The sequence below is a fragment of the Empidonax traillii genome, unplaced genomic scaffold (assembly GCF_003031625.1).
Source record: "Empidonax traillii isolate 1590-97213 ecotype Southwest subspecies unplaced genomic scaffold, ASM303162v1 scaffold1561:size90896, whole genome shotgun sequence".
Taxonomy (NCBI): domain Eukaryota; kingdom Metazoa; phylum Chordata; class Aves; order Passeriformes; family Tyrannidae; genus Empidonax; species Empidonax traillii.
In genome coordinates, this window is record NW_020956754.1 from 71,007 (window position 1) to 83,976 (window position 12,970).

Genomic DNA, 12,970 nt, shown 5'->3' on the forward strand with positions numbered 1-12,970 from the left:
AAAAAAAAAAAAAAAAAAAAAAAAAAAAAAAAAAAAAAAAAAAAAAAAAAAAAAAAAAAAAAAAAAAAAAAAAAAAAAGAGAAAGGTGTTGGCTAAGACTTTGATTTCTAATATAAAAACACTGCAATATGTAAAAAATATTTTAATAGCATTTTTAAAAGCTCTTTGCACCTTCCCATTAGTTCACATTTGTTGAGAAGCTGTTACAGCTCTTGAGTTGAGAACAAATAACTGAAGTGAAAAATAAAAAATAAATTTACTAAGGAAAGTAAAACATTTGAGTATCATTGAGTAACTGCAACTTCAAACCTTGTCTGTATGGATTCTCTCTAAAGATATAGAAGAATATAAAAAGGGAGTGGATTTACAAATCTAAAAATAGAATCTCTTTTCTGTCAAGGTTTTAGAACCGAGATTCTTGTTTCAATATTAATTTTATTTTGAGGATGGAAATTAATACTATTTAAAATCACAAGTAATCTTTCTCCTTGTGCAGTATTTGGACATGCAAAGAGTATAAGTGAACTAATAGTGAAATTATTCACATTAATACACATTAAGAGATATAAACAGTCATTTATATGGATGTTTTACGCTGTCAGGTACTTTTAGGCTATTGCCAAAATACATGAAAATGGGAATTCAGACTTTGAGAGAGCTTGAAAATGAAGTTTATACTGGGATTAAATTCACTGTAATCTCTGATGAAGGCTACAGCAGAATCTCAATGAAGGGTTTGTTAGCCAGGTACATTAAGTCACAGAGGAAACAGAAAGTCGTGTATAAACAGCACCTCTCCCAAGCACTTGCCAAGTTAGATGCCTACTTTTAGTCTTCTATAGCACTGGTTTGGTTTCCAGAGATACCAACAGTGGCAGCTACTAAACATCACACACCCCATTTGTTCAAATGGCTCTTTTCAGGATTCACATCCCTTCCAAGAAACATACACATTTCGGAGTGGAAAAACAAAACAAAACAAAACACAACACAGTTGGATAAAGGATAATAGAGAAAAAAAAAAAGAACAACATTATTTTCCACTTTCTCACAGAAAACTTTCCTCCACATTAGGAAATATTTTCTAAAGCTCCAGAGGTCCTAAAAATGTCAGGGTAAGGATCTGTTGAGCTCAATAATGCACTACACTCACTCAGCATCAGTCATAGTCATACTAAAAATAAGTCTTAAGAATGTAAGACCTGATCCTGCTCTTATTCAGAATTAACCTTACTAAGTAACCTTTCCTGCTTTAAATAATCACTATTAAGCTTTTACAAAATCCATCAGCTCTTCTATATTTTGGCCAACATCAAAAATAAAATTGGTCTGCAAGCGTCCCAAAACCAGATACAATTTCTTTAAGAAAACAAACACAGGTTTGGCACCAATTCTCAAAAAAAAAAAAAGTATGGATTCTTGAATAGGTAAACTGCTCTGATCCATGTTTGAAGTGAGCACATAAATGGTATTGAGGGACACCAAACACTCATCTCCACGAAAACCAAGATATGACTCTGAATAAATGGTTGATGACAATTAACCGAGTGTCTTTCAGTTCGTGGTTGATATTTTCTCTGATGTGCAGTGGGAAGAGTTCAGAATTTAGGTATAAACACGTGGGGAGAACCAGTGCTCCACCAGAAACAGGGAACTGGTCCTTTCATCTGTCTCTCATATCCAACTTGGCCTTCAGATTTTTCTTGTGAACTCATCAATTCTTAAATCCAAACCATCCAGGCATGGGATGAACAGGTAAATTTTACAGAAGATTGCCAAGGAGAACATGATTAGGTTCTACATCTACATTGATCTGAGCCACAGATCCCCCCAAATCATTATGTCCTCTATTATACACGGTCAGAAAAAAAAATGTACTCAGAAGTTTCTTTCCACTTACATGGAAACCTTTCTCATTGCTTCCAATTCTTTTTGCCCTCTTGTGTGCCTTCTGAGGGATTTTTTTGCCCTGACTGATCAATTTGAAATCTGAGCAAGACTCCAAGGCCTACAGAGCTTAACCCCAGTCCCGAATAGCACTGGCAACAGCACTTTGAGCTGTGGAGCCTCAGCCCGTGGACTCTGCCAGGGGCTCCCAAAACAGCTCTGCTCTCCTGCACACTGGCCTCTTCCAAGAGTTTCTGCAGTGAAAACAAACCAACCTTTCCTCCACAGGCAGGAAAACTTCAGGGTCTCTGACCTTTGGTAAAGAATTTGCTGTTCAACCTATTACAAAAATTTTGCCAACAGACCTTTTAATTCTAATGCATTTACTTTTAGAGCACAGCGAAATGTCTTCAATCTGAATGGCCCCATGCAACAATAAGATATTTAAAAATGAAAACCCATGCTCCTGTGTGGCAGTAGCAATTCAGCTGTAAGTTTATATGAGACATATTTAGAAACAGGCTGTGTCACAGAAGATCTTCTAAAAGTGCCACTAGAGACTTGTTTTATTTCTGATCACCAAAAGAATATGTCAGTTCAGAACTTACCTTAAAAACTCTTGGCAAATTTTTTTTTCCAACTCATGAGGATGCAGATGAAAGCCTGAATACACAAAGAACCCAGTGTGCCTTCTGTCACATATTCCAAATACTGGGAGATCCCTTCTTTCCCATCTTTACAGGAAGCTATTCAATTCCCTATAAAGCCTTGATTCACTTTCACAAAAGACTCTGACAGCAACAAGAGAGGATGTCAACATGAGTTACGTTACATTTGTCAAAAGGAGGTGCTCGTAGACATTTTTTCTATTGTGAAAAAGATATAAAAAGTTAAAAGGGGACTAATTCAAGGAGGGGAGGGGAACATCTTCCAACATCTCACGTGACAAACATCTTGTGTAACTTGCCCAAAAGTGGTATTGGTTATAAAACAGTGTTGTTGATTCTGAAGCCCTGAAGCAGGACCAACCACACCACCTTCAGTGCCTCATCTCAGTGCACCCAGAAAGACTCCCTTGTTTGCATCCTTTCCAAGTGTATGCCAGCCAGATGGCAACCCCTCCAGTGCTCACCTTTGTACCATACAACAATGCAGAGAGGAGAGAACCCTGTACCATTTCCAGAGAGATGGAGGAGGCCCCTAAAGCCTGCTGGAGCATCTCAGATGCCAGGCAGCACAGCTTCACCTGCACAGCATGCCATCCAGCACTCCCTAAAGCACCGCCGCTGCACAGCCCCAGCTCAGCAATGCCCCAGTGCAAGCAACACCTGCCCCTCCCAGGGCATGAAATGGCCATTTCTAACTCAGCCCTCGTTCTTCCAGCTATCTTCTCCCCAGTCCAGCACTCTCCTGCTTTTACAAGCATAGATGTGCATGATTCCCCCAGTCTCTTCTCCCTGACCCCACAGAAGCAGCTACCAGAGAGATGTGCAGGCTGCAAACCACTGATCTGCATCAGTGTGTCTCTTGTGGTTCCTGCCTGCCCCTCTCTGACTATTTTTAAATTATGCTGTTGTTTATTTTAATTTTTTTTCCACTTAGCTTTTATTCCACTGAATACTTAACTGACAACTTTTTCTAAAATCATGTTAAGGTACTTTGTCTGGAAACAAAGTCACTTTGACAAACCTGCTGGTGGAATCCAACTTACTGAACACCAGCTGTTTTCTGCTCTCACCTAAGACATTCATAAATGGGAAAAATTAAAGACATACTGAAAACCAAGACACTGTGGGCTAACTGAATAGTTGCTATATGCAACTTAGACAAAAGAAAACTTTTTTTTTTTTTTTTTTTTTGCCAAAAGGGATATCTTCATGCTTTAAATCTGCAGTCTGAAATACTCAGCGTCCTGGGACTTCACAATGTGTATTTGAAAAGGTCAAAAGTTTGGCTGAACAAGGTGATTTGCACACAGTTGATTCTGCAGGGGAATTTCAAAGCTAATGTTCCAGGAGGACAACTAAGAGCCAATGACAATTTTAATAAAAGCAATGGAGATCTTTTTGCAGATATTACTATAATAGAAGCAGTCAACAGTGTCCTTGTTTTCTTCTTGCTGCTGTCACCCAACAGACTCCTCCAAAGATGGATGGATACTTATGGTTTTAAAAGTTCAGCTTTCATATGTAAAATAGGTTCTGGGTAGGCAATTAGAGAGAAGGACACAGCTCTGATCACAAGATGGATTTGATTCCAACAAATGCAGGAGCAGCAGCTTCCCAACTGTTCCTCAGGAATGTCCTGGTGAGACTATTGCTTGGAATTAAGTGATTTGATTTCCATTCACTTGCTCTTGATTTTCTCCCAAAGGCATCTATAGGGAAGGATGAACACTGCTGCTACGGAGGGAGTCAAAACCACCTTACCAAACAATCCATCAGACAAATGAAGGGCCGTGTTTCTTTATCACCATGAGCCTGCATCTGACCAGGAACCCAGAGGAGAATGACAAGCTCTGAAACACACCTGTTAACCACAACTATGTAAACACCAATGCTTTTATCAGATGTGTTTCTAACAGAGGAAAATAAAAGGCAGGATATTTTCACAGTACCAAGGCAGGAAATACTAATTGCTAACACTAATACACATCAATTAGATGTGTAGCAACAGGTTTACTAGAGTTCAAAATAAATAAAAAACCCCTATCCCCTCACAAACCCCAGTAATGCACAGCATAGTAAAACTGTAAACAGACTGAAATTTGTTTCTCCTCGAGGTTGCCTCCTTTCTGAACTAAAGTGCTTGCAACGATCTCACTAAACTATTCCTAGTACCTGGCTCCTGGTAAAAACATGATGGTTGGAGCACTTGCTTTAGAAATCACCCCTCCCCTCTTCTGCCTACACTTAGAAATCCTTGCAGTTGTGGGGTTCAGAGGGAGGTGCTGCAGCAAGTCCATTCTCAGCAGTCTCAGAGAAACAGGCTCAGTTTTGAAACCAAACCACAGCTCCTCGGTGATGTGCAAGTGAAAGAAGTTGATGTCATAGGAAACAAAGGTAATGGGGGCAAATCCGTGTCTTATATTTGTCACCTACTCTATGAAATCTTGTTCTCTCTGATGTAAACTTTCCGCAATGAGAAATTAAAAGAAGTGATCCCCAGTTTTATAGTGAGGGCTTATTTTATCCTCAAAGGTACGGTTTTAACATCATTAAGGAGTGCAAAGGCTAAGGCTAAACATGACCCTTTCACTTTTACCCTTATCAATCTGCCACAGGGGACTGTTCTGCACAGAAGCTGCCACCTTACCTAACTAGGAGATTTTTCTACACTTAGTAGCAAACATCTTCCTTTGCATTTTTCTTTCCACTTAAAGCCAAATAAGCATTACTTTAAAACTGTATTTTATCTTTTACCAGCCTTGCCTCTCCATCATTAAGCTTTTACAGAACACTGCAAGGCTACTGCTTGCTTCACTTCACTTCTGTGTGTCCTCAAGGCGAGGAAACCTTCACCAAATGGCAGACTGAGGGATGCAGTGAGTGGAGACTCGGCCAACCCAACTCTCCTCCCCATCTTCAGTGCTGCAATTACAATGTCACTGTCCACAGTAGCGGCTGTCTCGAGACTTTGCCAGATTTATCATGGTTCTGTCCTCTGTGCTGCTCCTCTACCACTTGCCACTGTGGAGATTAAAGGAGCAGAAGCCTCTAGGGTGCAAATTACCTGTGAGCCAACCAGCCAGGGTGACAGAGGAATAACGTGACCTACACATTTTGTCCCTCACAAACACGTACTCCACAGACTGAGCTCACGAATTCCACTTTCCTTGGCTCAAGGCCTGGAAACTTGAATCTTTACCAAGTGCCAGGCCTCCCACTGAGAGTAAAATTAACCTCAGCTGACAGGTCAGAGCAGTCTGATTCCACTGCATTTTGTAAAATAATATTTTAAGGATAAGAGGTTAATGAGATTGTCTGAATAGAAGCATCTGAGACTATTTGGTGGGTATTTTAGATTTGAAAGGTTGTTTGGTTTTGGATTATTATTTTTTAAACAACCCAGTGGGGATTATGCAATCTAACAACCATCCCTCTTTCACCTATTGCAACCTCCTTGCTAACCACAGATAATCTCTAATGTAATATTTCACAGCAGTTTAGAATTAACAAATTCATTTACATGTTCCTGATGGCCAAGGAAACTGCTGTAAGATTAATAATACAGTGGTCTTAAGGACTTGTAAAGCCCTCTGCTTCATTCTGCCTCTACACTAAATGCTAAAATTGCAGTTTAACATAACAATCCATGGAATCAATAGAGCCTCTGACTTTATACGGCTCACTAGCACATCTCATATGTCTTTTAGGACTCAAACTTCAAGCAATTATGTTCACACTATCCTCTCCCTTTGTGGTATCCACACTTTCCTGTTCTGTTGGGCTACATTTCCCCCCTTTTCCTCATCACTACTCATGTGCTTTCAGTACCCACTTCAACTACTGGGTACTTTCTACGAGACTCTCTGGCAAACCAGGAGCAACCAGGAGCACTTTTACAGCTTAACTTGGCTAAATGAGTACCAGTTAGTTAATATTTAGTTAAGAAGCCAGCTAGTATTGAAAAGAAAAAACTGCTCAGCATGACTTAAACATTTATAAACTAAGAGAGCAAACCCAGTATAATCGCTTGCATAAAAGAAAACAAAGAGGTATCCTCGATTCAAACTTTTCAAAAAGGTAATGAGTGCAAACCTAGACTTTCGCATTGTCCTTTCAGCTTCTCTTTACTAATTGCTTCAGAAAAACACTTCACATGGTGCTGTCAGGCAGAGAAAAACATAACAGAAGTTACACAGAGTTTGTCAAACTTGTCAGTACCCTGAGTCAAAAAGGGCAGAATGTACACCGTATTTTTGAAAAAACACTGGCTTCATGTTTGCTGTAATTTGCAACAGCTACAATAATAAAAAAAAAAATTTTGTTTTCCCATTTAAAAATGTAATTTTCCGCAGAAAAACTTCACACTCTATATAGGCCAACTTACTTTTGCCTCCAAACTAGCAACATACATATTTCTATGCTTGCTTGGCTACGAGGCAGATGAACTACACTGAGAAGACTCTAGATGGATTCGATAGATATACCTAACAACACAGGACAATGTCAAAACATGGTCAGTTGAAAATGCCCAACTACGACTTTGCCTTCAAGAATACAAAACCAACCCAAAACCGCTTGCACAGAGCAGGGAGGTCACCTCAGTGAGTTCATACTCACACCTTCCAAACTCTGCAAACTTTTCCTGATGTTACATTTATTAATCTACATCATCCTGAAGAGTTCACAGGAAGCAAACAGAGATGCTGTAAACTGTGCAAACAGCAGCAAGAGATGGATGCAGCACCACGGCCTGTCCAACAGGTTTTAAGAACTAGCCCAAGCAACACAGTGCTGGGCCTCTGCAGATAACAGCCAAGGGGAGCAGAAATTTGCCTCTGCATCGATCAAAGCAGTGGTGGTGCTGAGCTGCAACGAGTGGTTTGCAAAGAGCAGCGCTGGATGTGTGACCACGATAAGAGTCTGTAATAAAAACCAGCCGACCACGTCAGTGACCAAACCAGAGTGCTCACGAGAACACGACCACTGCTGTGGTTATAGCTACAATCAGCACCCTATGGTGCTGGGGGAAACACAGCTTTAATGTCACCTAAAGAGGTGTCACATCCCCTGTTCATATCCTCATCAGCCAGTAGATTTATATTCTGACAGTGAATAACAAATGCCTTGAATTATTCTGCTGAATAGGCAAGGACAGAGCGCTGGAGACATCCCCAGGAAGGAAGTGGAATTCAGTAAGCAGTTATTTCAGGTGTCTCTGACCTTCTAATTGGAGATGAAACAAACACTTCACATGCCACCAAAAAATATCCTGAGCACAACTCAAATTAGTTTAAAACCTTCCAAGAAAAGCAGGTGTTTCTTCTCAGTACATCCTCCCTTTCTGCAATGCAAGCAGGGGTGCTCTGACAGGCTCACTGGTTACCCCTAGTCATTATTTTCAGCTTAAATTTTAAATAAATACTCTGGGTCATATTAAAAATCTCAGCATTACTTACAGCCCCACTGCCCATGAACAGCCTATCAAGAATTGGACAGGTACCATGGGTGTACATTCATAACTAACTCCAAACCTATGCTGTGCTGCCCCACATGACGTCTAATTTTCAACATAACAGATACAAAATGTTTTTGGAAAAATAACACCTATTTTTATGACACAAAATATTTTCTAATTCTCAGTGTGGACCACAGCCAATGTCTGCACATTTCTACTCTCAGACACAGTGGTGCCCTTGGCACCAATTGTTTTTTGATGTTTTTTTTTTTAAAGCTTATTTTGAAATATTACAGGACTATTCAGAATGTCCATATTTGGCCTAACTGAGCGATTTACATAACCCTCTTTACATTACAGGAAAATCCCAAAGAACAAGGGGGGAAAAAAACCAAATAAGCAAAAATCATCAAGTCTATTTAGGAGAGTTGCTACTAGAGTTTTGCATGAAGTCAAGCCAGAGACATTCCAACCATCCTTAGAAATGACAGACATTTGTCACACAGTCAATGGAACTCAGACAATGCAGTTCTGTGTGTGCACACACATAAACATATTTAGTAATGAATTATAAAACTTACTTCTCTGTATCTGCAGCTTGTTTCCAGCCTCCTTGCAGATCCTGTGAGATATCTTTCCCTATGTTGTTTAAGGTGGCATCCCCTTTAGTTACAGAATCTTCTTTTTTCCTGGCTGTAGAACAGAGAGGCTCTTCAATTTTCGGATGCTTTGGTTGCACGTCCTTTGGAAAGGTATTTGTGTTCTGTAAATCCTTTTCACATCTGTTGGGTTCATCTTGGAAGGTAGAGGGTTTAGATTCCACCAAAGAAGATTTTGTTGCAATATTAAATAAGCTTCCAAGGAAATGAAAAAAACCTTCTCGGGGTTGCTTGTCTTTATCTGCTGTTTTGGTTCCAGGAGTCAAACTAGGAAGGCTATTAGCCTTTTTCAGTTCCTCCTGGATTTCAGACTTGCAAAGTTCTTCTGTGGAATGGTTCTTCTCTTCATTTTGACAAGCCTAAGATGAATACAAAAAGCACATTAAGAAGATGATTCCTTTCGTTTTCACACATTCTCCAATTCCTTAATTTTAATTTGCACCTATGCATTGTGTTCCTTTTAGGAGATCTGTTGTTTAAAGGTTCATTTTAAGACCAAAGCCCAGTGCTTGCTCTCTTCTCCTTCTGTACTAAAAAGATCCCTATTCTACACAAACCCACTGGACTCCACAGGCTCGAAGATTCCCAAAGCAGCTGCTGTGGAAATAAATCCAGAAGGACAGATGGCAACAACCACTTCAAGTGGCAGAAGAAGCACGGGGAAGAAGCAAGGAACAATATTTCAGACTAAGGTCCTCCAAAAGCACAGCTTCACAAACAAACCGATTTGTGCTTGTGAGATGAGCAGTTTTCAGTCTGCAAGAACACCACAGCAGAACACAAACACATCACAGCCCTCAGCGTGGGCTACTTTGCACTTCCAAAAAACCCAAGGAGAATAAAGAACAGAATTTGGATAAAGCAAACTCAACTCACAGCCCAGAGAATAATCCTATCCTTAGCAATCCTAAATTGCCCCTTTTGGTCAGCTGTCCTTCAAATGCACAGCTCCAATCCCAAATGGATTTGCCGTGTCCCCCAGCCCCACAGTCTACTGTGCTTCAAACTGTCCGGTTCTCCACACAGCCAAGGCCCTACACACCACCAGCCCTGCACCACGACCCTCTGCACTCCCCATCAGCTCTACCTCAGACTGAAATGAATCAGCACCAAGGCAGGGCTTCGCCTCACTCAAACCACGGGTTCACTTCTTCTCTCAGCTCAGTGCCTCAGCCCAGAGGCAAGGCAAGGCAAGCTCCTTTCCTCCCCACTTTTATGCCCTTGAATTTCCTTGGTGTCAGCTCCTCTCACAGATCCAAGGACTGCTGTCCAAGCTCACGTTACTTCTGCCAAGACCATCTGCCCAAAAACATGATGCAACTTCACTGTAAGGCTTCACAAACACATTTCATGTAAGCACATTTTCAGCTTCGCAACCTGCAAATGCTTTTTCCCTGGACTAAAATTTTCTGGGCAGCACCTGCCTCCCATCTCACCCTTCGCAGTGGCTGCCATACACTGTTGCTACCTAGTTTATCTTTACAGTATGATCCTTGTAATTTCAATTCCTGATGCAACCTGGTTTATTAAAACAGAATAAAGTCACTCCAGCTTTTTTTGGATGAAATCTATCCTGCTCAACAGGAGTGGGAAAGGAGAACGAGAACACAAAGTCCTATGCAAATTGTAGTTGTGTCAACAAGGCATTTGGATGAGAGTAATTGTTTCAAAGCGGGTAACACCTACCCATCCAACCTATGCAGAAAGCTACTATTTTCATTAGGTCACTAATCCTGTTTCAACTTAAAGATGTATTTCTTTCAAGGAACCTAAAATAAGCAGGTAGGTTGATTTGTTAGTGGCCCTTCTAGGATCATGTTATGGACGAAAAAGGTGTTTAAATGAACACAGTTTAATGCTTGGGGAACAGCAATTTCTTAAAAACTCTGAAGTTACACTTAGTAGTCTTTAAACTTCAAGCAATACTTTTTCACCCTTTAAGTACAACTGCTTAATGTGAAGTGATCAGACAGATGGGTGTGTTGAAAGTGTTTTATACGATAGAAACTGGATGGCACTAATCTGTCCTTGAGAAATCCATGCAACCTCTATTTTCTTCATACAGGTAAGACACTTGAACAACCACATCAAACTTCTAAGTAAACTTTCAAAAGTGGGCTAAGTCAAACTCTAGCTTTTTTTCACACATACCCCTGCCCTGGGACAAATTCCACCTTCTGAATGAAGGTGACAATGTGCAGCTCGCAGATGCACCACGCTTCTGCCTGCTGCTTCCAGTTCTACACAAACTATCAAGCAACCTGCAAGCCTGGAGAAAATCTCTTAACAATTAATTCCATCTGATAGGATCTGCGTGCTTTAAGGAAACACAAAACAGAAGCAAGAAAAAAAATTATATGCAAAATTTGATAATAAATGAATGATTCACCATGTCAGCTTCTAAGTTCTACCGTGAGAGTTACCTCTTTCTCTTTGACTAACACCTCAGCATTCTCCAATACCAGCTTTTGATTCAACTTTAAGTGAGGGAGGCATTTCTCCCTTGTTCTGTGATTATTATCAATCACACACATTTGTCTGATTTAAAAGACTATCTCAGTGCAGAAAATGCACACAAATCTTATTCTTTTCTCTGCACACATAACCCTTATAAGCTATAAACATTTATATTAGGTATTACAATATCTATAAAGTTAACAACTAAATGCAGCATTTATTAGAAATTATTACATTCAAAACTTCTCAACAGTTTTGTATTACATGTTTTTTGTTTTTTTGTTGTTGTTTTCCTGGTTGGGTTTTTGCCCAGTTTTTTAAAACCATCTGTATTCAGGAACTAGTGGTTTGAGGTTTCTTTCCTTTTAGGAACTGAGACTTCAAATATGACTAAATCTCTACATGTAATGAAATTCTTCTCTGAGCAGCTCTGAGACACAAGACTTGTACAGACCGTGCTGCTTATTTGTAAGCATAATTTATACCCTGCTTGAAAAGCTGTTTTGTAGTCTCTGCTTCCAGAAACAGAAATCTATTTAGACTTTCCTTCCTCTTTAATCTTCCTTTCTTTACCTAACTTTTGGTAAATCAAAAGAACAGGAAGTTTTAATATGAAAGGGTCCTTCCATAGCTTTAACCATAAATAGCGTCTTGCATAAGAAAAAGCCCCAGAGAACATTTACATTGTGCTTATTTGAAGATATACGTGGATATTAAGTCCTATGAAACTATGCAGAAACTATGCAAATGCTGCTTTCTTCTCTTCAATATAATCAATCTTCCTCTCCATATATTTTCCCTCCTACTCCACTTTGCCACAACAGACAGTAAGACTTATTGGTGTTTAATCATTTGCACACAAAATCCCCATTCAGAGTCTGAGCCCCTTTTTAGGCATTACACAAGCAATACTGCTCCTGCTGCAGATTTTGAAGTTTGTATTTTAAGATGATGCCACTTTCAAATTACTGAGACGAAAGCACAAGATCTTACACTTACTGTAGAGAGAAAAGCCTTTAACACAGCAGGAGCCTTCAGGCACAAGTGCCTGATGAGACAGCAGTAGAATGGCAATTCCACCAGCCACTATCACAGGAACTTTCACCTCTCTCTGAGCCTGTCTCTGACAGAAGGCCCCAGCAAACACTCAGGGAAAAAATACAAGGGCATAAGGTACATATGAAGTAAGGCTTTCCCTGGTATAACCCACCAGTTTTCAACAGTCCTGGCCTTCAGCTGACCTCAACAAAGCACAGCTGATTCTGTGTCACAATTAGGCTTGAGCAGTGTGATATTCACCACGCTGTAGGAATACCAGTGACTCTGCATTAGCTACACTTCATGTCACCAGTCAAAAAAAAGTAAAATTGAAAAATCCTCCTATGCTGTCACAGCAGTCTGAATAATTTCTTAGGCTTACCAAGCAAACAACAATTTCTGGATGGAAATCTACCTGCCAGATCCCAACTGAGACCCTTGCTGATGCAAGCAGAAAAAAGTTTTCCAGCTGCAGCGTTGTCTTTCTGCTCCTTTTGTAACAAACTGTGAACATATTTCCCCTGGCCTCCCCTCTCTGGGAGCTTTGCTGCTTGTGACATGCTTCATGAAGCTTTAATTAGCTTTTATTCCTTCAGAACTCGGTACTCCAAGTTTCACTGAACAGGCCCTGGGTAACCTGACCTGACCTCGTGGCCAAACCCGCTTTAAGCGGGACGTTGGACTAGATGACATCCCGGGGTCCCTTCAACCTCAACTACCCCATGGACTCGTGCCCTCCCACGCAGGGAGGCTGCTGTGCAGGGGGAGCTCGGCAGAGTGTCAAACAGGATTATGACTCGAATCAG

At 40.4% G+C, this 12,970-nt stretch overlaps 1 protein-coding gene across 3 annotated transcripts in view; it reads right to left on the minus strand.

Annotated features, from left to right (window-relative positions):
• Positions 1 to 12,680, minus strand: part of CRYBG3 (crystallin beta-gamma domain containing 3) — a 56,598-nt gene extending 43,918 nt beyond the window's left edge. For all 3 annotated transcript variants that reach the window (XR_003573924.1, XR_003573925.1, XM_027907890.1), the window contains exons 1-2: positions 12,580 to 12,680; positions 8,592 to 9,028 (exon numbers count right to left, since the gene is read on the minus strand). Coding sequence is in view for 1 of the 3 variants with exons in the window: in XM_027907890.1 (XP_027763691.1) it covers positions 8,592 to 9,028; positions 12,580 to 12,678 (536 nt within the window). In the remaining 2 variants the exon portion in view is untranslated. The remainder of the gene's footprint in view (positions 1 to 8,591; positions 9,029 to 12,579) is intronic.
• Between the last annotated feature and the right edge of the window lie 290 nt (positions 12,681 to 12,970).